Source organism: Misgurnus anguillicaudatus, chromosome 25, assembly GCF_027580225.2.
Source record: "Misgurnus anguillicaudatus chromosome 25, ASM2758022v2, whole genome shotgun sequence".
NCBI lineage: Eukaryota > Metazoa > Chordata > Actinopteri > Cypriniformes > Cobitidae > Misgurnus > Misgurnus anguillicaudatus.
Window position 1 is genome coordinate 16,007,624 of NC_073361.2, and position 25,359 is coordinate 16,032,982.

General features: G+C 34.8%; 1 protein-coding gene and 1 long non-coding RNA gene across 6 annotated transcripts; both read left to right on the forward strand.

Moving 5' to 3' along the window:
• Positions 1-9,447: 9,447 nt before the first annotated feature.
• On the forward strand, positions 9,448-18,853 carry LOC129425888 (sialoadhesin). Of its 3 annotated transcripts, none has more exons than XM_073863679.1 (6): positions 9,448-10,043; positions 10,480-10,803; positions 10,954-11,217; positions 11,309-11,390; positions 11,548-11,590; positions 12,094-12,904. In XM_073863679.1, the coding sequence occupies exons 1-6, from the start codon at positions 9,776-9,778 to the stop codon at positions 12,340-12,342; spliced, it is 1,230 nt and encodes a 409-aa protein (XP_073719780.1). In that variant the 5' UTR covers positions 9,448-9,775; the 3' UTR covers positions 12,343-12,904. The 3 variants fall into 3 exon arrangements, with proteins under 3 accessions (XP_073719780.1, XP_073719778.1, XP_073719779.1); XM_073863677.1 differs by lacking the exons at positions 11,548-11,590; positions 12,094-12,904 and adding exons at positions 18,092-18,146; positions 18,325-18,853 and having other exon boundaries at positions 9,455-10,043; XM_073863678.1 differs by lacking the exon at positions 12,094-12,904 and adding an exon at positions 18,325-18,853 and having other exon boundaries at positions 9,456-10,043.
• A 3,726-nt stretch (positions 18,854-22,579) lies between these two features.
• LOC129448429 (uncharacterized) lies at positions 22,580-24,158 on the forward strand. Of its 3 annotated transcripts, none has more exons than XR_012368026.1 (3): positions 22,580-23,424; positions 23,496-23,567; positions 23,833-24,158. It is a non-coding gene; the product is annotated as an uncharacterized lncRNA (long non-coding RNA). The 3 variants fall into 3 exon arrangements; XR_012368027.1 differs by having other exon boundaries at positions 22,580-22,878; positions 23,017-23,567; XR_012368025.1 differs by having other exon boundaries at positions 22,580-23,567.
• Positions 24,159-25,359: the final 1,201 nt, after the last annotated feature.

A 25,359-nucleotide genomic window follows, 5' to 3' on the forward strand; every position in this document is an offset into this window, starting at 1 on the left:
ACACAAACACACACGTCTGTTTTGGTGGGACATTCCATATAATACGTAATTAACAGCGGTTCACTTCCGCGATTTGGTACAATTGCACTCACATTAGCAGCAAACCGATCTGTAACTCACATGAACCGGACGACCACTATTTTTAAGCGGACTCGAGTACGTTTCGCGGGTGCGCACCCGAGTTCGGAAGACAGCGTTCACATCATCCAAATGTACCGAACTCTGATGTCAATCGAACCCGGGTGCGCACCAAAAATGCTAATGTGAAAACGCCCTAAATATGTGATGAAGGGCACTGCAGTGAATCTGCGCTGCTGAAGCTCCCTGCCATCTGCTTCAGTCATTGTGGGCACTAATGTAACTTTGACCTGCAAATGCAAAGCATGTACCTCAAATAACATGACGACGTACATCTGGTACAAATGTGGACTGACGGCACCTTTAGCACGGTAAAAGAAGATGAGCTTCACTGTAACTCATAATAATACAGGATGTTATTTCTGCACAGTACTGAATAAACATGGCAACCAATCAATTCAACTCCTGATAATTAAAGGTGATTTTTGTGCAAAATATTACTTGTGGATCATTTGATTAATGATCCAAATACATTTAATACCAACCACAAACTTTTATATGATATTTTTATGATATTATTTGTCTTTAAGGACCTGATGGGTACACACATGTACCTGGTTATTTGGGAGGAACTCTGTGCTTCTGTTGTTTTAAGTATGAGGTAAACTCAGTTTCACCATGAACTCATAGTTTATATATAATGTTTTTTTAACACACAAACCACAGTAAAAATGTTTCACATAAGCCTCTTAAATATATCCTGAGAGACAAATGTATCTGCCACAGTTAGTAGATAAAGATCTGCTCAACATAGATGAGATCAATGTTTTAGACGAGTTATTTTACAAATATGTGACAAAAACAATATCTTATATAGGTCTATTTATATGAGTTATTTTGTCATCATGAGTACTCTTTTTAAGTTAATATATTAACCGTGAGACAAAGTACAGCAGGATTTTTACTTTTATTGCAAATACACTACTTTTAATAAGAATTTATTTTTTTGTGCCCTCTTTAATCCCATTTTTTGTTTTGCAACACATTTTTGCTGTAATAGCTGTTTCGACGTGATAAACAGAGTACACTCAGGTATCATGTTTTTGTTTAAAAATTGTACTGTTTGTACCCCAAATATGTGACCCTGCCTGTGAAAACCCAGCTAAAGGCATTTTTATTGTGATTGTCTGTTTTGTAATTATCATACATAAAAAACATACTGTTAATATACTGTACATATGCATTACCCAAAACACTTAAGGCTGTGATCTATGCCATAGGCGCTTCAACTAAATAATGAGTACATTTCAAAAAATTTTAAATTTAGTTTTCACTTTGTTATTATGGGGTACTTAGTGTGGATTGAGGAAAAATATATTTTTTAACTATTTATTTAAATGATTGTAGTATCAGGCTGCAAACATAAAAAATTAAAGAAAGTGTAGAAGGTCTGAATGCTTTCTTAATGTATAGATAGAAAGACAGATAGATATACAAACATATTCATACAGTATATTGTCTTTCACTATCATTAATTTAGACATTATTTTTAACATAGATTTATATTCTTTCTACAAGTCTCACAAAAATATAATAAACCCCCTGCAAACCATCCCTCAACTTCAGGCTCTGTTTACTCTTCATCTTTTCACCTTTCGCACTTTTTGTGCAATGCTGCTGAGTACTGTGGACAAAAGTCAAGTTCTTATGTGATGTTAAGTTATTTTGTTTGAAAGCAGTAAATAAATAAACTGAATAAGACAGTAAGTATCTGTATTAATAATACAAAAAACTGGAGGACAATAGGTGCTCTTTAAAAAATGCCAAGAATGTTAAAGTGCTTTGACAAACTGTGTCAGACCTGTACATCTTTAAGAGAAGAAGAGAGTTTTTGGTGGCTGGATTTTGTCAAAGTAATATAAATGTTCATTTAATCAAAATATTGTGTTAAAAGTCTGTTCACCACTGTGCATTGATGTATAATTCCTATAAGTCCTAGGTTTAAATGTTTATGTTGATTGCCAATATACGGTATAACAGAAAAACGGGTCAGTTTCTCTTGTGCATTATTTTAGAATATTTAAATGGCCGTCATTTCTGAATGCATTACTCTTCCTGTTAAAAGTGTGAAACTGCTCTTGGTCTTCCTGCAGGCAGGAAGTCATAGCTAATTTAACCTTTAGATGATGTTTTGATGAAGAGGACATTTTAAACACTTCTGCTTTGAAGGTAAAAGTGATCAGATCGCACTGAGGTAAGTATCTTTTGTTAAAAGAATCTTTTATTTTGCTTCCAAAATACATAAAGATAAATATTATAAATATAAATGAAATTCTAACAATGATAATTTATTTTTGAAGTTCATATTTAGCCAGAAAAAAATCTTTTTTATTATTAACTCAGATATCAAACATTGGACATTTGTGCTTTAGACATTTTAAAAATAGTTTGTATTTGCAAGTAAAAAGTTTTCGTCAAATAACTTTAAAAATGAACTTACTCTGTTTTAATATGAGTTGGTTATATTTATATCAATATATTACTGTTTATGACAAAATCAACCTGAATCCATTGGGTTACATCAAAGCAAACTATTAAATCAGATCAGGTGCAATGCATTTCAATACTATTTTTGTAAACCTATTTGTATACTGTGTTTATTGTTTGTTTTTAAAGGCACACTATGTAAGATTCGGGCTTGGCCCCCTGAAAACAAGACTTCACAAACACAGCAAATATTTTAATTATTATAATTTTATGAAAACATATGAGCGCATTAAACTGAAAAATTTTTAAGAACTTTTCACAGTGCATTAGGTGTATATTTAAATAAGGTGGTTGCCTTTTTTATATTTTTATTCCCCTCTCTTCTGCTGTCATTTCCTGTCATTTTCAACCCTCACTTTGTCTGTTCTTTTTTTGGCATTTCTACTTGTTTTAATCCTGATATTTCTTTGCATTTTTTCTGTGTTTTGTTGCAGACTATTTCAGCTTGGAACAATGTTAGCTCAAACAATTTTCAAAAGCATTACTCTAATAAGTGCATTTATATAGGCTATATTTCTCACACGCCTTTATTGTGTTGATTTAATTTTTTTCATTTTTTACATACATACACATTGACATTGTACGCTGCTAAGTTATTAAAATTTTAAATTATTAAGAACTGAGAAATAAATTGCTAATTTGGAGAAAGAGTTGTTTTATTATTTATCACCTGATGAAAGATGATGTTCAACTGTGTGTTGTTAACAGTGACACCTACATCATTTGGATTTATTATTTATTACGGAATCTTGGACGCAGGTAGGAGATCTTACTCCATTTTCTGAATTGGTGCCAAACGATTGCTCGTTTTTTTAACTCTCCCAGACTACAAGGAAGGGGTGGCGGTTTAGTAACTATACTAAAAAAGACACTGCTCTCCCGCTGTCAGAAAGTCGCTGTAAGAGCCTTTCACAGCTTTACTTCGCCTCGAATGGAATGGCCCTATTACGATAGCGGTGATATACCGCCCTCCACATATGGTTCATAAGTTTATTCTCGAACTTACAGAGTAAATAGGGTACATCACAACAATGTGTGACCACTTTACTCTACTAGGAGATTTTAACGTTCACGTTTGCTGCCCACTAAACTCCCTGTCAAGGGAGTTTTTAACTTTAATAGACTCTTTTAACCTCCAACAATGGGTAAATGAGCCCACCCACTTACAGGGGCACACGTTGGACCTAGTTCTTAGGTATGGGCTATCGATCTCTGAGCTCACCATTTCTGACACTTTGATCTCCGACCACAATTTTTTCTCTCTCTCTTCAAAATATAACGTTACCACGCGAAGGTGTCAAACTCTCACGTGTCTACTCTTTTCATTTCCATTTGGATTTTAATGTTATTTTTAATGATATGACTGCACAGTGGCCTTTGGACAAGTTTGACTCTGACCTAAATGCTGACCAACAGTTTGAACTGTTAAATAACTCTTGGATCACTACTCTAAATGCGACTGCGCCCTTAAAAGTTTTTAAACCAAAACAAAAATTTGATAAGTGGCGAACTACTGAAACGCGTGCGCTAAGGCAAGCGTGCAGGAAACTAGAACGAAAATGGAAAAAGGACAAACTGCAATCTTCATTTGAGTTGTTTAAATCATCATTATTGGCCTACCAAGCGGCTGCAAAATCTGCTAAAGCGTCTTATCTCTCAAATCTGATACTTTCAAATAACAATAAGCCAAAAGTTATTTTTTCCTTTATTAATGCCTTGTTAAATATCAAAAACACAACTTGTTCAAAATGCAGCTGCTAAATTTTTAAAGAAAGGCCGCAAATATAATCACTCCACTCCACTTCTACGAGCTCTTCACTGGCTACCGATTCAGTACCGGATAAATTTTAAAATACTTTTATATGTTTACAAATGTTTGCACAATCTGGCCCCAACCTATACCTTTCTGAACTCCTCCTCCCACACAATCCCTCTAGAGAGTTACGATCTGGCAATCAAAACTTGCTTAGAATCCCCTCTACTAGATTAAAACGCAGGGGTGATAGAGCTTTTTCTGTCACTGGTCCGGGGCTTTGGAACAATCTACCCAGTAATATCAGAATTGCTCCCTCCATAAGTATTTTTAAGGCTTTATTGAAAACTCATTTGTTTTCTTTAGCTTTTGTCAATGATCATGATCATGTTTAAAGGTGTTGCTAGTGGCGTGTGTAATTATGTGTTTTGTCAACTGACATACGCAGATAGTGTTGTTTTAGGCATATTGTCCACTGGCATACGTAATTTTTGTTTTGTCAACTGACAAATTGCGACCCACTGTAAATTCTCATGCGCTTGGCCTGTTTGTATTTTAATTGCTTTTATATGTGATTTTTTATGATAATCTTGTTTTCTCATGTTTGGTTTACTTGTATGCCTTGTTCAGCACTTTGGTCAGTCTGGTGACTGTGTAAAATGTGCTCTATAAATAATAGAACTAGAACTAGAACTAGAACCTACAGGTCGGAACAGATACTGTACTGTGTAACAACTCCACACATAAGAGCTTTACAGCTGCTTTTAACCAAATAAGAGTTGGGTAAATAAAAATCACTGATCTTCCGCAAACAGGTGTAATTTTTGTCCTGGAAAACACAGTAGAAATAACAATAACACAATCGATTAAATTTGTGTTTTCAATCCCTAAAAGATCAGGGGCCTCATGTATAAAACTTTGCGTAGATTCCATCCTTAAAGTGTGCGTACAAGGCAGAATTTGCGTACTCCAGAAACTGGGCAAAATTCCATTCATAAAGCCCAGTGAGCGAAGATTGTGCGTACGTGCGTCCCGCTCCCATCTCCTCCCCGAAACAACCATATATGGAGCGTACAACCCTTAGTTTTACTGGGCATAATGTGGTCTGCATATCATTTTAATATCGTAAAAATATATTTTAAAATTCAAAATAATAAAAAAATGCCAAAATATATATTTGCTTAAATATATTTTAAAATATGTTTACAAAAATATACTTTTCACAAGTAAATAAATTTTAAACATTAAAACATATATTTAGCCCTTCATATATTTTAATTTAAGGAAATATATTCACGTCGCATTGGAAGAAAAACTTTGTTACGAACCTGTAAACAAAACAGTTTTAAAAAGATTAAAATTAAATAGTTTCAACTTAAAACATATACTTTATAAAATTAACTTATTTAGCATATGTTTAAAATATACTTTTGTTTTGGCCAGAGAAATATTTTTTTTGCCTAATGGGTTTTTATGAAATTATAAAAACACTGTTTAAACACTGGCATTGTCAAAGTTGATACTGGTTTCACATATGGTCAGACAGGTGTCATTATATTTTATAACATTTTTTATGGAAAACAAACTCAGAGGGAGATTAAGTGTTTTTGACCAGCAGATGGTGGATATCGTTTCGGGTCATGTTCGTCTTCGTGGAAAATTGCGTAGGCATATTTCTATGCCCATTTTGTGCGTACGCAATGTTTGTACATCAGGCCCCAGGGCCTGTATTCTTAAAGCTTCTGAAAAAAATAAAGTCTGGATTTACTTAAAAAATATAGTAATGCATCATTTTTTTAAAGTAAATACATGGAATTTTAAACAATTTATGCAATTGCTTAAAATTTCAAGTAAAATTAAAAAGTGAATCCAAAAATGATGCACTACTATATTTTTTAAGCAAATCCAGCATATTATTTTTTACAGTTTAGAATCATCTCAGAAAGGTCCTAATTTCGCTTAAGAACTTATAGGAGTCTTAGCTTAAAAGCGATTCAGGACCAGTCTAAGAACCACTCTCAGCAAGGAAAATACAAAAAGTTTTATCTTGAGGAGGCCGGGCTGACCCTGTTGCTATGTCTTTTGAAGACTGATTGGTTTGTTGTCCGGGAAGAAAGAAAAAGAGTGCTTTTAAAGGGCTCATATTTCATTGCTAAAATACAATGTTATTTTGAGTATTTAGTATAATACAATGTATTTGCGTGGTTTATTGTTAAAAACACATTATTTTCCACATAGCTACTTTACCATAATTTTTGTAGCTTCAGATATCCTGTCTTCCTGAAACGGACTGATTTTGAACAGAACTCATCGATTTAAAAAGCGCTGTGTCCATGAAGGGTCAGCTAACTTGTATGTTGTGATTGGTCTGAATACCTCTGACCTCAGCCGGAAGCTCCAGAATCTAATCTAATGTGTTTTATCTTATTACAGTTTTTTACAATCACTTTGCTACTATTTTCAGAACATTGATGTCATTTTTCACAACTCTAGACACAAAACTCACAACCAAAGATCAAAATGCACATTTTTCAAAACTCTTAACTCTTTTGTCAATTGCTTGGATACAATACACATAAAACTTGGATCATTTGTTCATTCAACCAAAATTACATGTTCAATATGACACAACTTAAAATCAAAGTACTACTGTTTCAAAAGGCTATTCACACATCACATTTCAAATAAGTGTCTATTCATTTTCTTACAATGATCTAACTATCAATCAATACAACTGCCCAAAATGATAAGTAACTGTTGCATTATTCGTAATAGTTGTATGAAAACAGACAAAGAATCTTCCATGTTTACTGAAAATCATGAAAGTTTCAAGATAATGAGGTTCATTGTAACCAATAAGCATGGAGCATGAACCAATTATCACTGTACTGTATAGATGCAGGCCCTTGTAATTGCTTGTCCAATTCTGCCAACTTGTTACTGATGATTGAGTGCAGATTGTGAAATGATGTGACCTATGTTGTGATTGTACTGTAGTGTTTTCATCAATACATTACAAACTTTGTTCAATGATTCCAATGTGTCTGTCGTATTCTTTCTACTACTGCAGTACTTTTACAGATATGTATTTGCTCTACATGTACCATAATGAAATCTGTATCACCAATTTTGTTCTACAATATTTAATGATTGTACAAACAATGACTTAGTGAAACTATCAGTTGCTTGTGTGTGGGTGATCTATAGTTATGTTTCCATGGTATTTCACAGTAAATTTGTGTTTTGAAACAATGATTGTGCAAGTGCAAGATGTCTTTAAAGATGTGAATGCACAATGCAATGTTTTGAACACTAGACAGCCTGTGTTACAAGTGATTACCGTTTTGAGTTTTGTATCTAGAGCCGTGAAAAATGACATCAAGGCTCCGAAAACAGCAGCAAAGTGATTGTAAAAAACTGTAACTCAATGTCATGAATTGTGTGCAACACTTTTTGTATCCCTCTTCGCGTTTTGTCCACTTTCCTTATTGCTAAAGAAACTCTTAAGCCTCGAAGTATATACCGATACTCCTACCAATTTTAGACCTTAGACCTCTTTTGAAGGGAAGATGCTTTCTGAATTACTTGAGGCGACTTGGCGCCACCTTCTGGCTGCTTTAGTTTCATATTTAAACATATAATTTCATTGATTCAATCATTTCTATACTTTAAATGTTATTATAATTAAAGCATTAATCTCATAATGTTTTTTAAGCTATTATAATGGCACTGAAAGCTCTGAATTAAGCAGTGTAAATATAGGCTATATATTATTTGTGCCACAAGACGGCTAAATAGCACTAAAAGTGGTTCTTGGCACGTAATCATAGAGTAACCATTTTAAGTGCTATATAGCACCTACTGTATGAAGCACCTATGAAGAACCATACAGGGGTTATATAGCACCACCATAGCACCACACATGGTTCTACCTAGCACAATATGGTTCTACACATGTGCTCCACAGGTACTTTATCGGTGCTATATGGCAATGATTCCTCTATGATCATGAACCGTTATGTGTTTATTACCTTAGAACGAGACCTTTTTATCTACATACACAGAGGGTCCCTTACATGGAAGTTGCCCTTTTGTGCTGCCATTTTTCTACAGAAGCTAAGACTAAGCCATTGGTTGCAATCCGCAACCTCACCACTAGATGCCGCTAACATGTACACACTGCACCTTTAAGTAGGATGTCTTGATACATTGTGTGCCCATAAAAATCTTGGTAGGCCTACTATTTAAGCATTTGAATAAGTTTTGCTAATATACATCTTATCCATTTTATACTGTATATATTGAGTAATATAATATACATTGTATAAAAAACTATACTCTTTATATTTCGTTATATTATTCCTATCTACTGTCTAAATACTTACATGTATTTACTGTAAATTTGCTGCTTTGCAACAATGTGACAAAAATTTGTCAAAAGTCCTATTAAAATACATTTGAATGAAAATAATTTCAATCCATTCTTTGTTGTAAAGTGCATGATCTCTGCCTCTCTGCTGCCCTCTTGTTACTCTTAACTAGGTTAGGAGACCTCTCCAGCTCTCTTAAAAAATTTAGAAGCTGGGCCCTATAATCTTAACACTTAGGCTTTATTAACTACACTTATTCTTAATTCTAGGAATAAGAGTAAAATTGCACTATTCTTGGAATTTTTAAAACACTTGAGACTAAAATTTTACTATGAGTGGCTTTATACATATGGCCCCAGGGCTGTTGATAAAACATAACGCCACTGGGAAGTACTTAAAGTTTCTAGCAAGCGACTGTTGCTTCGATCAACCCACAAACCATTTACATTACAATGTTACGGTTATAAATCTTTATTTCATTACGTCATATATGAACATGATTTGTTTAGATAGATGTTGTTTGGTGACTTCTACAGCGGAGAATATTTTTTTCACAAAAACAAAATGAACAACTGCTCATATCTATTTTTACTTTATATAAATGCAAATATTTTTTTCTATGAACTATATATATAACTGCATGAAAATTGAATTTTTCTGATCTCTTGTATGTTAGATCTCATATGAAGTGATGTCTGGACTGAAGATCATCTCATTCATTATCATCATCAGCTCTGTGTTACTACAAACTCACTCAGGTCAGTCAATCTTTACATTTGGTGTGATTGTAAATAAGCAACAGGAAATGAAAAACTATACAGCTATAAATGATAATAATGTGTATTGATCTCTCTTATACAGTCATTAATGTGTGTTTTATGTTTCAGCTGATGGTGATACTTACTCAGCTGTACTTCCACACACAGTAACAGCTCTGACAGACTCTTGTGTGCTGATACCCTGCACATTCAATATCAGTACATTTGAGGAAAAACTGCAGAACACAACACAGATTTATGGGATTTGGATGAAAAAGACACACAACTTTAGAAAAGACAAGAGTTCAGTAGTGTTTAACAGCAGTCAAAACATCATTCAAGGATTCAGACACATAGAGATGATTGGAAACCTCACTGAGAGAAACTGCAGCACTGTCTTCTATAACATCATGATGAAACATTCAGACCCGTATTACTTCAGACTAGAAATGAACCCAAATGTGTTCAGAGCAACATTTAACACCAATCAACTTGATGCAAGTGATTCAAGCAAGACTGTGAGGATCAATGTCATAGGTAAATGCCATCTGAACTAAGCAATCATCTTCTTACAGACTTTATTGTGAAGTTTAAATATAGCTTTGGTAAAGAAGTAGTTAGATGTATTGGATGCTTCACAAATCCACAAGTCAAAGACAAAGACATCAAGTGTTAATTACTCAAACAGAAATTTGACGAAGGCACACATAATTGCCATAGAATCAATGCAGTACATCTTGTAAAATACTCAATGTGATACATACAGTAAAATTACTGTAACCTAACATATTATCATACTCTTTCACAAAAACTGATTAATGGCTCACTGTAATTGTACAATGGCATTGCTAAACCTTCATTTTATGTGATGCTGCATCCACACCACTAGGTGTCAGTACATGCATATCAGGCAGTGCAACATAAAAATAATTGAATGTATTTTTATTAAAAAGCTGTTTAATTTACCCTGCAGATTCACCACAACCTCCTGAGCTTATATCCAGTCCAGATGTGTCTAAATCTGTGATGGAGGGCACTGCAGTGAATCTGATCTGCTCTGCTGAAGCTCCCTGCCCCAAACAACCTCCTACATTATCCTGGACTAACATCCCCAAATCTGCCAACATTATAACACAGTTACAGGAGAAACCTGATAAAACTCATTCAGTGAATTCAACAATGACCTTTAATGCTTCATACATGGATCACAAGATGAACATCTCCTGCACTGTAACATATCCAAGAAACATCTCCAATAACACAACTGTGAACAGCACAGTAATGCTGCGAGTAATGTGTAAGACATTTGAAGATGTTTTGCATGTCGTTTCTCTCAATCTTTGTTGTTAATTATGTATATAAATTCTAATTAGTATCGGTATTTAAAACACGCAAATATCTCGTGTCTTAGTAATTAATTGCTATTAATCTGTGCTTTTCTCCCAAGTTCCTCCAAAAGAGACTCATATTATTATTAAACCATCTGCTTCAGTCACCGTGGGAACTAATGTAACTTTCACCTGCAAAAGCAAAGGCAGTCATTTAAATAACATGACGTACACCTGGTACAAACGTGGACAGAAGACACCTTTAGCACAGGAAAAGATGATGAGCTTCATTGTAACTCATAATAATACAGGATGGTACTTCTGCACAGCACTGAATAAATTTGGTAACCAATCATCTGAAGAGATTCAACTGTTAATCTCGGGTAATATTTGTCAGAAAACATTCAACAAACAGAAGTTTACTCTTACTGTATGATGTTATTTCTGAATAAGTGTTGCACTTTATTATTTTAGGATCCTTTAAAGCTGTGATTTATGGCTGTATAGGAGGACTTTTGGCTTTGCTTGTGATTTCTGCAGTATTTTATTATATGAGGTAAAGATATAATAATAGATGTTATCCTTAGGTTTCATAATAATAAACAAAACACACAAATTTTGTTTGCAACAATGTGACAAAAATTTGTCAAAAGTGCTATTAAAATACATTTGAATGAAAATAATTTCAATCTGTTGATTGTATTCTGTATCAGGACAAAGACATTGAGTCAGATTAATACCAGAAGAAAAGATCAGGTGAGTTTACAGTACCATTAAACATAAAGGACTTTAAGTTTAAAGACAAAAATATTGAAATCATTATTTCTAAAGGAATTAAGACTTGTAAATATGCATAAATATTTTTTACAAGAATGTTCTAATTGTTAACATTAGCTGTGAACTATGATATATAGTTTGTAAGCATTTTTTATCATATTAAATATTAATAATAGTTAATGTCAATACAATTGTTTATGTTAGTTCACTGTACATTAACTAGTTAATGTTAACAACCTTTGATGTTAAAAATGTGTTAGTAAATTATTAAATAAACATGAGATTAATAAATGCTGTAGAAGTTTTGATAATTGCTAGTTCATGTTAGCTAATAGATTAACTAATGTTAACCAATAAAAATGTATTGTAAGGTGTTACCATAAAAATTACACTAAAAAGTCACTCCAGATTCATTTTTTGTTCCAACTCCAAATTCATCTAATATAAATATTGATATATTTTCCTGTGATTTGTCTCCTCAGACCGCAGATAAAAATGAAGACATGCCGGATATCTCTTCTAACAATGCTATTGAGATCAACTTGAAGAGTAAAATGTCTGAGAAAGAAACTGATGAGGTCCACTATGAAGAGATTGACTTCTCCAAACCACACACCGATCACATAAACAAGAAAAACCCAGAGACAGAGTATGCTGAAGTTCAGAGAAAGAGACAAATCAACAGTGTTCAGAAACAAGAGGAACTGTATGCTCAGGTCAAGAGAAAGTGAATGAATTAACTCTTAAACATTATATGTTGGCTTATATAACTGCAGTGATAGCTGCCCAATGCTCAGTGTGTGTTTATTACTCACTGGATGGATTAAATCCAGAGGTCAAATTCTAATTATAAAACGTCTCGTTCTGGTTCTTCATTCTGATGGTTCTTGAAACGCGTTCTAAGCCGTGATAAAATACCCCACGCATCACAAGTATCACTGCGCCACTGTTGCTGCGTACTGATTTATGAAAATAAACACCACAGTCTTTAATCATATTTTAATTTTTCTACCTTTGCAGAATTATGGCAATATCCAGATAAATGTCAATAAATAAAACATTTCGTCAATAAAGAGAAAACGTTCTCTGAGTTGTTTTGTCTTATTGATATTTCCGCTATTATCCACTAGATGGCAATCTTACCCAACTTAAACACTGACGCATTCACTCGACACAACAGCGTTGAATCTGACCTCTTATTAAAGTTCTTCACAAAAATTGAATTATCTCCGCTTTTAGCTGAAAATTTGAGAGGTGATAACTGATAAGAGAACAAATGAAGGTAGGCTGAAACGTTTTTTTTTTGTTTTTTTTTTTGTTTTTGAAAGCGGATGGACTGTTCTTTCATTTGATATTTTATGTTTATTTAAAGAAGATAATTTTTCTGTAAGGCATTAAACTAAAACTGGGTGGCAACTTTAAAAAAAAACGCTGACGGGGAAAGAGTTAAGCATGCTTCCAAGCAAATTTGATCATCACTTCAACAGCTGCACGATATAAATGTTAATGTATATTTTAGATGAATGTTGATTTATAAAAATAAACACCACAGTCTTAAATCATATTTTCATTGTGTCTTTGCTGCGTCTGTGTTGGTTGGGAACTGCGCTCTGTTTCAGTCATACTTGATTCTGAGGAACTACTTTGTTTGGCGGAAGAGTAATATTTGTTCTAATATAATTACAACTTATTTTTGTTTTATTTTGTGAAACCCTGCTATGCATATGATGTAACCGTTTTATAAACGCAATAAACCCCCGCAAAGCAGTGGGGTTACAGTGCATTTTATAACAGCTACGCGTCGTGCCTAACAACGCCCCTTAGCTGTTATAAAATGCACTGGTAACCCACTGCTTCTTGGGGTTTATTGCTTTAGTATGGGTCATTCATTGGTAATTACGTTACCTTTTACTTTCACCATATAAAATATTTTAATAAATATATTAATACATAATGTCTGTGAGTCTTTGCTAAAGATTTGGAATGTTTATAGATGATAACTAAGACAAGGATTAGACACAGACTTAGAGAAAACAGGCCATAGCTGTTTAATCATCCTCATTTTAAAAAACACTGTTTCATATATGAAGACTAACCCTAATGTACAGTTCTCTTAAAAGTGTGAAAGCACTGCTTTTGGTTCCTCTGCTATGAGGACATTTTTGCGAGCATTGGGTTATCTCCATAGCCTGTGTTATATTTAGATGTTGCAAATATGGCCTTTGTAAAGATTGTGTGATATGTGCTGTATGCAGTCAGCACTGAACTGAACTCTTCCCCATAAAAATCATTTGATCGTATGAAGAATTTCAGAGAAATAAAATTAATGCTTTCATTTTGTTGTGGGATTTTATTCCTGTTTCCAGATACTTTTCAATGTCTGAGGACAGTCTCTTGTTATAGCACAAATGCATGATATTACAATGAAGTGTCAATGTTAATTGTCATGATTCTCCTAAAAGGAGAGACAGAACCCAGATGCAGGCTGAAAGACTTTGAATGACAATTAAACAGAAAATAACAACCCACAAGGAGACAAATATCAAGAAACAGATAAATACAATAAAGAGTTGACTAAAATAGAACAAAACAATAAACTTGATGAAGGCTTAACAATATCAAAACTAAGACTTGGCACAGCTTAACAAAACACATGTAATAGGCAAAACAAATCCACACAAGACAGCAAACACAAGGGCATTAAATAAGGGAGCAAATCAAGAGGGGGACCTGATGCCCCCCATTTTTTCATTTTAGTTTTCTAATCACTATGGCAGACCTGTAAACTTTGTTGTGTAGTGATGTAGTGTAGTGTAATGCTGTCATTTTTTTGGTATTGTTAAGACTTTTTGCCCTTAATAAGAATCCATATTAATTTCTGTATCATCATCAGCTCTGTGTTACTCACTCACATTGACCAATCTTTTTGTTCAGTTTGAAGAAGAACTATAGTAAAAATATCATTATAGTGTAGATTATGACTCATACACGCTTATATTTTATTATTTATGTCATGTACTCTTGCTTCTTGAATTCATTTCTGTTTCTTTAAAAAAGTGTGAAACGTTTGCTTTTGGCCCTGTATGGTCTTCCTGTGTGAGTTAGATGAAGTTGCAGAAATGAGGAAACTTTTAGACACTTATGCATTGGGGTTAAAACTGAAGATACTGTACAGAGGTAGGTATTATTCTCAGTTATGAAATATATCTTAAACTATAGCGATGATGATTTATTTATAGAGATCAAACATTTACACAAAAGACTTTTTTGTGTGTGTTTGTTTGTTTGTTTGTTTGTTTGTTTTAGCTGCTAACTCAGAAATACAGTTTTATTAAATTAAATTCATATTTATTTGTAAACACTTTTCACAGTTACACTGCCGTAAAACTACTTTACAAGAAGACGCAATGTAAAATACATATAAAACGCAAATCAGGAAAAAAAATGTAGACCGTTTATAGGGCAGGCGTCGTCTGAAGGTGTCATCTTTCCACATGTGTGGTCATCTGACGGAGGCAGGGTCCAGACTGGGACTGATGTGATTGCTAGTTACCTCAGGATGAAAAAATGCGTATTTGATTGTCACGAATTTCCATTTTTTTCGTGATCGTATAACGAATTCCTGTTTTCGTGTGATTATCACGTATTGGTTACTCAACTGCTTTTCCTATTTTTAAACCATTGTCGCTTCGGTTTAGGGTTAGATTTGGTGCTTGCATTAGAATGTGAGTTTATATATTGGTTTAAACAATTTTTTCTGATTTATTTATTTATATGTCGCCTGGCGTTAGGGTTATAGTTGGGTTTGGTTAGGGATGTCATTTTATGTAAATCTGGCCCTAGACCGAAGCGACAATGGTTTAAAAATAGGAAAAAGCAGTTGAGTAACCAATACGTGATAATCACACGAAAACAGGAATAAGTTATACGATCACGAAAAAAACGCAGAAATTTGTGATAATATCACGATAAAAGAATAAAAAAATACGTGACTATATCACGAAACCTCGTGAGACTGGTAGAAAAAAACAGATATGCTGCTCTTTAGGGTAACAACTGTCTACTTCTTTACTTTATAAATGCAAATTATTAACATATAGTTACATAGTATTAAGTTAACATTAGTATCATGAATAACTGCATATAGAAATGTAATGTTTCTGATATAAAGTATGTAATGTCTGTTAGGTTTCATGCATTTGAAGTGATGTCTGGACTGCAGATCATCTAATTCATTATCATCATCAGCTCTGTGTTACTACAAACTCATTCAGGTCAGTCAATCTTTACATTTGGTGTGATTGTAAATAAGATACAGGAAATGAAAAACTATACAGCTATAAATGATAATAATGTGTATTGATCTCTCTTATACAGTCATTAATGTGTGTTTTATGTTTCAGCTGATGGTGATGATTTCTCAGCTGTACTTCCACACACAGTAACAGCCCTGACAGACTCTTGTGTGCTGATACCCTGCACATTCAATATCAATACATTTGAGGAAAAACTGAAGAACACAAAACATATTTATGGGATTTGGCTGAAAAAGACACCACTCTTTGGGAAAGACGACAGTTCAGTAGTGTTTAACAACAGTCAAAACATCATTCAAGGATTCAGACACATAGAGATGATTGGAAACCTCAATGAGAGAAACTGCAGCACTGTCTTCTATAACATCATGATGAATCATTCAGACCCGTATTACTTCAGAATAGAAACAAAGCCAGATGTGTTCAAAGCAACATTTAACACCAATAAAAATGACGATGGAGATTCAAGCAAAACTGTGAGGATCAATGTCATAGGTAAATGCTAACTACACTGAACATGCCATCTTTTTACATATTTTCTATTGTGTAGTTCTATAAGTGTAGCATGGATTAAGAAATAAAGAAAATGAGTTGGATGCTTCACAAAACCACAAGTCAAAGACAAAGACATCAAGTGTTTATAACTCAAATAAGAAATGGTTTTTCTATTTTTATACATTTATTATACATAATAACAGCAGCACACTTGTGCCACAGAATCAATACAGTAAATCCTGTAAAATAGTGTAAGATGCAAACAGTAGTGCAAAATCACTTTAACCTAACATTATCATAAACATTCACGAAAACTGATTAATGGCTGTCTGTGAATAGTGCATTATAATTGTATAATGGCATTGGTAAACCTTTACTTTATGCGATGCTGCATCCACACCACTAGGTGTCAGTGAAGTCATATCAGGCAGTGCAACATAAAAATAACTGGATGTATGAGCTGTCTCATTTACGCTACAGATTCACCACAACCTCCTGAGTTTATATTCAGTCCAAATGTGTCTAAATATGTGATGGAGGGCACTGCAGTGAATCTGAACTGCTCTGCTGAAGCTCCCTGCCCCAAACAACCTCCTACATTATCCTGGACTAACATCCCCAAATCTGCCAACATTATAACACAGTTACAGGAGAAATCTGATAAAACTTATGCAGTGAATTCAACAATGACCTTCAATGCTTCATACATGGATCACAAGATGAACATCTCCTGCACTGCAACATATCCAAGAAACATCTTGAATAACATAACTGTGATCAGCACAGTAATGCTGCAAGTTTTATGTAAGATATTTCATGTATCTGTGTTAAAAACATGCAAGTAGACATGTCTCAATGTTTAAAGGCTGTCATGTGCTTTTCTCCCAAGTTCCTCCAAAAGAGACTCATATCATTATTAAACCATCTGCTTCAGTCACTGTGGACACTAATGTAACTTTCACCTGCAAAAGCAAAGCAAGTCCATCAAATGACATGACGTACACCTGGTACAAACGTGGACAGAAGACACCTTTAGCACAGGAAAAGAAGATGAGCTTCATTGTAACTCATAATAATACAGGATGGTATTTCTGCACAGCACTGAATACATTTGGCAACCAATCATCAGAAGAGATTCAACTGTTAATTTCGGGTAATATTTATCAGAAAACATTCATCATACAGGACACTCTCAGAAAAATGGTATAAGAAGGTACAAAAGTTGTCACTGGAGCAGTAATTTTACACTTTTGTACCTAAAAGCTGCAGATTGTTACCTCAAAGATACATATTGGTACTTTAGATATACCTACTAGTAACTGAAAGGTACATATCTTTACCAAAATGGTACATATTAGGACCTTTTTCATCCCAGTGACAGCATTTGTACTTTTTTTGGAGAGTGAAGTTTACTCTTATAGTTTTGGAGATGATCACAGTTATGCTCTTTGTACTGTATGATGTTATTTCTGAATAAGTGTTGCACTTTATTATTTTAGGATCCTTTAAAGCTGTGATTTATGGCTGTATAGGAGGACTTTTAGCTTTGCTTGTGATTTCTGCAGTATTTTATTGTATGAGGTAAATATATAATAATAGATGTTATCATTAGGTTTCATAATAAACAAAACACACAAACATATTAACTGTTAATTGTATTCTGTATCAGGACAAAAACCAAAGACCAAAGACAAAGTCAGACCAATACCAGAAGAAAAGACCAGGTGGGTGTATAGTACCATTTAACATATATTTACTTTACAAATATTTAAATCATTATTTCTAAAGGAATTAAGACTTTGTAAAACTGTTAGCCACTGTTCCAAAAATCTAATAAATAATTAAAATAAATAAAAATCTAATTTAAATATTGACATATTTTCCTGTGATTTGTCTCCTCAGACCGCAGATAAAAATGAAGACATGCTGGATATCTCTTCTAACAATGCTATTGAGATCAACATGAAGAGTGAAATGTCTGAGAAAGAAACTGATGAGGTCCATTATGGAGAGATTGACTTCTCCAAACCACACACCAATCACATAAACAAGAAAAACCCAGAGACAGAGTATACTGAGATTCAGAGAAAGAGACAAATCAACAGTGTTCAGAAACAAGAGGAACTCTATGCTCAGGTCAAGAGAAAGTGAATGAATGAACGTTTTAATAACATTGTACAATTACCTAGATGAATAAAAAACTTCACATTCTGATGTAATAAATCCAGATAAATAGATTCAGGCCTGATAAAAAAAAGAAATATTTTAAAACGAAATCTGTATTCAATAGACAACAAGTGAAGAGTCCTCAGAAGAGGAAATTGAGCCTTTTCTGTGAGTGGGTCACGGCTGTGGATCGATCCGCCCATAGAGTTAAGATAAGCACCCACTCTGACTATTTTAAGTCCCTTTTAAAAATCTGTTTTCCTTGTCATATAAGTAATTTTTCTTTTTTTATATATATTGTTTCATTTAAATTGTTTTTATTATTTTCTGTTTTAATATTTTAGTTTTAGTATTATTTTCTCTGTGTATTACTTGCATTATTTTATTGCACTTGGTTAGTGTGGCTGTTTTAAATGTGCTATATAAATAAAGCGAACTTGAATAACAAAGTATAAGTTTGGATATGAATCTACACTATCTTTGGAAATACCACAATGACTGATTTTTGGTTTTGTGGTATTGTGTCTTTTTGTAAGGCTGTTTTGTTTGATAAAATCATGGACAGTTTTATACAAACAGCACTTGCTTCTAATGCATATTTATAAAACGGCTCGTTCTGGTTCTTTATTCTGATAAAATTTTATTCTGATAAAATGCACTGGTAACCCACTGCTTCTTGGGGTTTATTGCTTTATTGTTGCATCATGTGCATCACGTGTTTGGTCAAAATAATTGCCTGCTGCACATGCGTCAAAACCATTTATGATAAAAGAGACACTCACGTTTACAAAATACAGACAAGACACTCACTTAACAGTAACCCCTGATTACGCATGAGATTATGCGAGTCTCTAGCAAACGCGAGCGTCTCTTTTATCATAAAACCTTTAGACGCATCTACAGCAGACACTTATTTTGACAAAACACGTGATGCACACAGGATCTCTTGATGCGCAGAACACATATTTAAAAAAAGGAACCACACACGGCGAGCTACAAAAATGTTGTGATGAACTTTGCATCGAGCACCCTCGAAAGAAGAAGTCGCTGGCCGCCACTGCTGACTAATAAATAATATCTATATCTTTTTAATACACCAAACACAATGGAAATATGTTTCACAAAACTTCTTAATAGATTCTGAGAGACAAATTTATCTGCCACAGTTAGTAGATAAAGATCTGCTCAACAGAGATAAGATCAGTGCTTTAGATGAGTCATTTACACCCATGTGTGGCAAAAACAACATCAGATGTCATCAGGAGTTATTTTGTCAGAACTATTTATATGTTAATTCCATTTTTTTTTGCAATACATTTCTGCTGTAATAGCTGTTCAGCTGTGAAAAACTCACAGAAATACAGTACCCCAAATATTTGACCCTGCCTGTGAAAACCCAACTAAATGCATTTTTATTGTGAATGACATTTTTTGCGATCATGATACATAATGTAAAAAGCATTCTGTACATATACATACCTTAAATCAATTAAGGCTAGAAATTGTTGCCAAAGTGGCTTCAACTAAATAATAAGTAAAAGTTAAATAAGAGTAAGTTAATTTTTATTTTAGGGAGTAAATTAATTTTTATTTTAACAAAATTCGGGAGGTGCACGTTCAGGTAATCAACCAATCAGTGCAAGAAGAAGCCAGTTAATAAAGTCGTATCTCACCTCTATCTTGCGACAAGTTTCATATCATTTGGCCCCACCCATTTGTGATCATGTCTGAGTTAAAGCTTTTCCCTTTGGATGACGATTCATTTGTAGAGTCTTCACCTCAACCCACCATTCCAAGGAATGACCCCTCTCCATCCGCCAACATCATCGAGCCCCCATCCTCAAATATGGGGCGCTGGCTCCACTTGCACCATGCTGTCACGTTCAGTACAGTGGATGATACAGATACAGTAAAGTACTGTAAGAAAAAGAAGCAAACCGATGACAATTTGTGGTTATAATTCTCTAGAGTGACTAGAAGACCTTCTGGGGGAGGATGCCAACGCCTGTTCAGACAACAGCAGGAACTTGCCTATGTGGACCTAGTGAGGGCAGACAATGCGATTCGTCTCCACCAGCTACAACAGAAAATACTTGCAGACAGGAAAGTGTTCAACAACATAAACCATGTGAGCATCACCACTATCAGACGCACCTTGGGAAAACACCACATCACCATGAAGCACCTCTACAGGGTACCATTCGAGAGGAACAGTGTCCGGGTCAAAGGACTTCGAGCTGAATATGTACAGGTAAGTGTAACTGTCCATTACATTTACAATACTCTATTGGTGAAATCCAGTAGCAGCTGAATATGTACCATATCAGTACCACATGGATCCATTCGGAGAGCTACACTGGTAACTGTGTGATGACTTGATGGTTCTGTATGTGTAGCACTGTAATATTAGCCTGGCTCCGCCCTTCTCATGAAAGGATTTTATAAAAAATATATTTAAAATTCTTCATTCTTTCCGCATCGGCGCAGCAACCACAACTACCCAAAAAGGTCTTTCACAGCAACAGATTCAAAGCCTGGATTGCTGGTCATCAGAAGCTTTCAAAGCCTCCATGAGATTTAGCCCCTTCCACATTAGAAACGCATAACAAGCCCTAACTAATTACAACCATTAACTCTCATCACCTGTGCTGATTTAGACGTCGTCAGACGCTCACGTTCGTGAGCTTCGCAGGTTCTCTGTTCACAAAAGGCAGGGTCTATCCCAGTGTCCCAACCTCTTCGACGCACTGGTCGAACCCTCCCAACCGAATGCAGTGGGCTCCCTCCGTTCGACTGCAGATGGGGCCTACTGCTGCAATGCTGCAAGCAATTTTATTCAAAGCTCCCGTTGGACGCTGTTTGGCTAGAACAGCTAAACTTGAAGCTCGAATCCCGCTTGCGCCGTATGCAAAAGCTTTATGTTCCAATGCTGGTTGGGCTTACCCATCCACCTTGTCGGATGCTGCGAGAGCCCTCCCGGTTGAACAAGTGCGATGCTTTGGGCAATGTTCTGTTGGGAACCTTGGGTCCTGCCATTCATGTGGATATTACTTTGATGCTTGAACTTCCATGTTCCCTGATGACATTGGCCTCTTTCAACAGGATAATGCGCCCTGCTGCAAAGCAAAACAATGGTTCTGGAATGGTTTGGGATGTGCTGGACAAACAAGTCAGATCCATGGAGGCCCCACCACGCAACTTACAGGACATTAAGGATCTGTTGCTAACATCTTGGTGCCAGATACCTTAGCACGCCTTCAGAGGTTTAGTGCTAATGGGTCGACGGGTCAGGGCTGTTTTGGTGGCAAAATGGGGACCTACTTGCCGCTTGCAGTCGGAGGAGCTGAAGACAGAGCCGTCAAGCCGGTTTCCTTTTTTTATCGCGAATAAAGTGAATCAGATGATGAATTTGATAAAAACAAACCTTTTAATAAAAATTGCAACCAGAAAAATTTTATATCTAATATTTTAATTGCTGCTTATACTGTATGCCCGAAAATAACGGGAAACAAGCTTATATTATTACAATACCAATAGAGTTATTAGAGGTATTTTCATTTTTATTTTATTACACGACACAATATAACATTACCTGTTAGAAAAACATGAATTTATAATGTTTATAGTTAGTGGAACTGACGGTTGGATTAAACACGAAACGCACGTGATCGTTGTCATCAGTGAGGTGACCAATCACGAAGAGCTGTGTCGTCATCACAACTCTGTGCAGCCGCTCTGGAGAGGCTGTGCCGGCTGAGGTAGCCGGCTACTCTCGAAACGCTCTCGTGGTACTTTAAAACCATATGGCACAGTCACGTGCCTTCAGCGCCAGCTCAAGTCGGACAAAATTATTAACTGGCATCCACTGCTTCAAGTCAGCTGCCGATCAGTCTGTGCAGCGCCGCATGAAGTCGACTTTATGCTGCGCAGTGCAGTGATGCATAAATCCTATAACTCCTAAGTTTAAATGTTTATAAATAATTGTAACGGGGTGATATGAGTTCGAGACTGCATTTCCCATAAGGCTATGCAGTAGCGTAATGTTTACGTCAGCACGCACTATAAATAGACGCACGGTAGCATAGCGTGTCCTCCTCTTTCATTCATTGATTCTGCCAACAAGCAAACATTATTATAACGGGGTGATATGAGTTCGAGACTGCATTTCCCATAAGGCTATGCAGTAGCGTAATGTTTACGTCAGCACGCACTATAAATAGACGCACGGTAGCATAGCGTGTCCTCCTCTTTCATTCATTGATTCTGCCAACAAGCAAACATTATTATAAGGTATTTGTGCTTGATTGTGTTTGCTTGTGTAATTATATGGGGTGTGCAGTAGCATAACACGCTCTCGTTTCATTTATGCATTGATGATGTATACAAGTATTTGCTTACTAAGTGATTTGCGCTTCACGCTGTCTGTAGGTACTATAAATAGACTCATAGTAGTGTGGATTGCTTTCACCTCATTTGTCGGGTCTACAAACAAGCTTGTCGGTCTTCAGGTAATGGGTCTCTATGACTATGGAAGGGTATATTTTAAGTACGCCAGCTAATTAATGCCAAGTAGTTGATCGCTTATGTTTAGAATTGTTTGTGTGTTTATAGGTTACTGTTCATTTAATTTAATGCGGGTATAAGGCATCTTCATGTACGGATTTTATTGTTAAGGTAATGAGAATTTATAAAGAAATTAGTAGGTTAAAGGGGTAGAAAGAAAAGTGTTTTATGATGTTGTCATCTTTCAGAAAACCGTGCGTGTTAATGGTGATTGGCCTGACGACAGAGTCTTCAAAGAGTATGAGTGATGTATGAGCGAAATGCTTGTTAGAGGTAATGAGTATTAATAAGTCTTTCTGTTTATATGCTAAAAGAAGTTTTTGCTCATTAAGGTTGTTTTGTAGGTTCCTTTTTAATAGAAGAAACAACCGGTTGGTTTTAATTCTGTCTTTCACAGATCCAGATATATTTTTAAGGTATTTTCTTAATTTGGTAAAACCTCCTAATTTAATTAAGGGTTGATTTTAAGGAATTCATATTTAGTGTTTGTTTTACAGGTCAAGCACGACTATTGTTACTATTTTATATTTTGATTTTTGTGGTGAATTTCCCCTTTCTCATTATATAAGTGATTTATGATTATTATTAGTATTTGTGTAATGATTTGAGTGTTTTTATTCATTATTATTTTTATTTTATTTTTGTGAAATGTATGATTAATTTTGTTTCCTCTTTTTGTAGTTTTCATCCTTTCTGACTCTCGGCAGCACAGGGGCTTCCCTTGTGGGTGCGACTGGCACTGGTGCGGTGGTGGGATATTCTTGTGACGTGGCACCTTTTATTGTGTGCTGTGATTGCTGTGTTGAAGTGGGGTTGCATTGCAGTGGTTGTATATCCTTCACAATTCCAGTGGTGCCTTTTAAGGAGCCCTGTGATTTTGTCATGAGAGTATAAATATTTTTCTACATCATGAGGTTTGCCATAGTATTTTAAATATTTTATCATGTTATGTGGAATTAGAAGTTTTGTATTATAAATAAAACTGCTTGTAAAAGTGATCATTGCTATTACCGTCTGTGGCATTTAACTTATATATATAAATACCGGCCAGGTCTGGTTGGTTACATAATGATAACCAAGACATTACAGGAAAACGTATAGACTTTAGCAGCGAGCAGTTACCATTACCAACACTGATTTAGAGAAAACAGACTGTGATTATTTGATCTCCACATGTAAAGATGCACTGTACTGTATATAAAGAATGATCTGTGTATTCTTGATTTTTTCCTAATGGTCATGCTGTGTGCTGTGTGCGTATTTGCATTTCTAAATACATTTCTATTTCCTGTTAAAGGTGTGAAACTGATCTTCGTCACTGCTGGGTCTTCCTGTAGGCAGTGTAATCATAGCTCATTTCATCTTAAGGTGATGATTTGAAGACAAGGACATTTTTAAGCACTTCTGCTTTGAAGTTAAAACTGATCGTACTGTCCTGAGGTAAGTAAAATACTCTTTTGTGTTGCTTCTCAAATGCATAAAGATAAATAATATGAATATAAATTAAATTGTAACTACAATCATTTCTTTTTGAAGTTCACATTTACACAAAAAAATATTTTTCATTTTGTTTGAGTTTATTTTAGCTGTAACTCCGATGTACAGCTAGTCTTAGACATTTGTGCTTGAGACGTTTTTTGAGGAAAAGTTTGTAATTGCAAGTGAAAAGGTTTTGTCAAATAACTTATAGAAAATAGACTCAGTTTTAATCTAAGTTGTTTATTTATAGTTGTTTATTTATATCAATATATTACCTTATATGTTAAAATCAACCTGAATTCATTGACTAACATCAGAGGAAACTATTAAATCAGAGCAGGTAAAATGCATTTCAATACTCTTCCTACGTGTAAACCTATTTTTATATTGTGCTTATTAATTGGATACAATATACGATTTTTGCATGCAAATGTCCTAAAAACAGCAACACAGAGTTATATATTTTGTTCACATATACTTATAGTATCCCAAATATTTTATCAATGTTTGAATTCAGATAATTAGCGGTTTTAAAAAAGCGCCTCATCCCTGTTACTTGTCAATGGCTTATGTCCGAGTTTTCCTCCGTTTTTGCTTTGCTGCCATTGAAATCATATAGTAGGTGTCCTTGACTTCATGTTTCATTGCTCAGACTGATCAGCCTATAACATCAAAGTGCCATGAGACTCAAAAGGACTTTTGTGTCAATCTTGTGATACTTTCATGTAT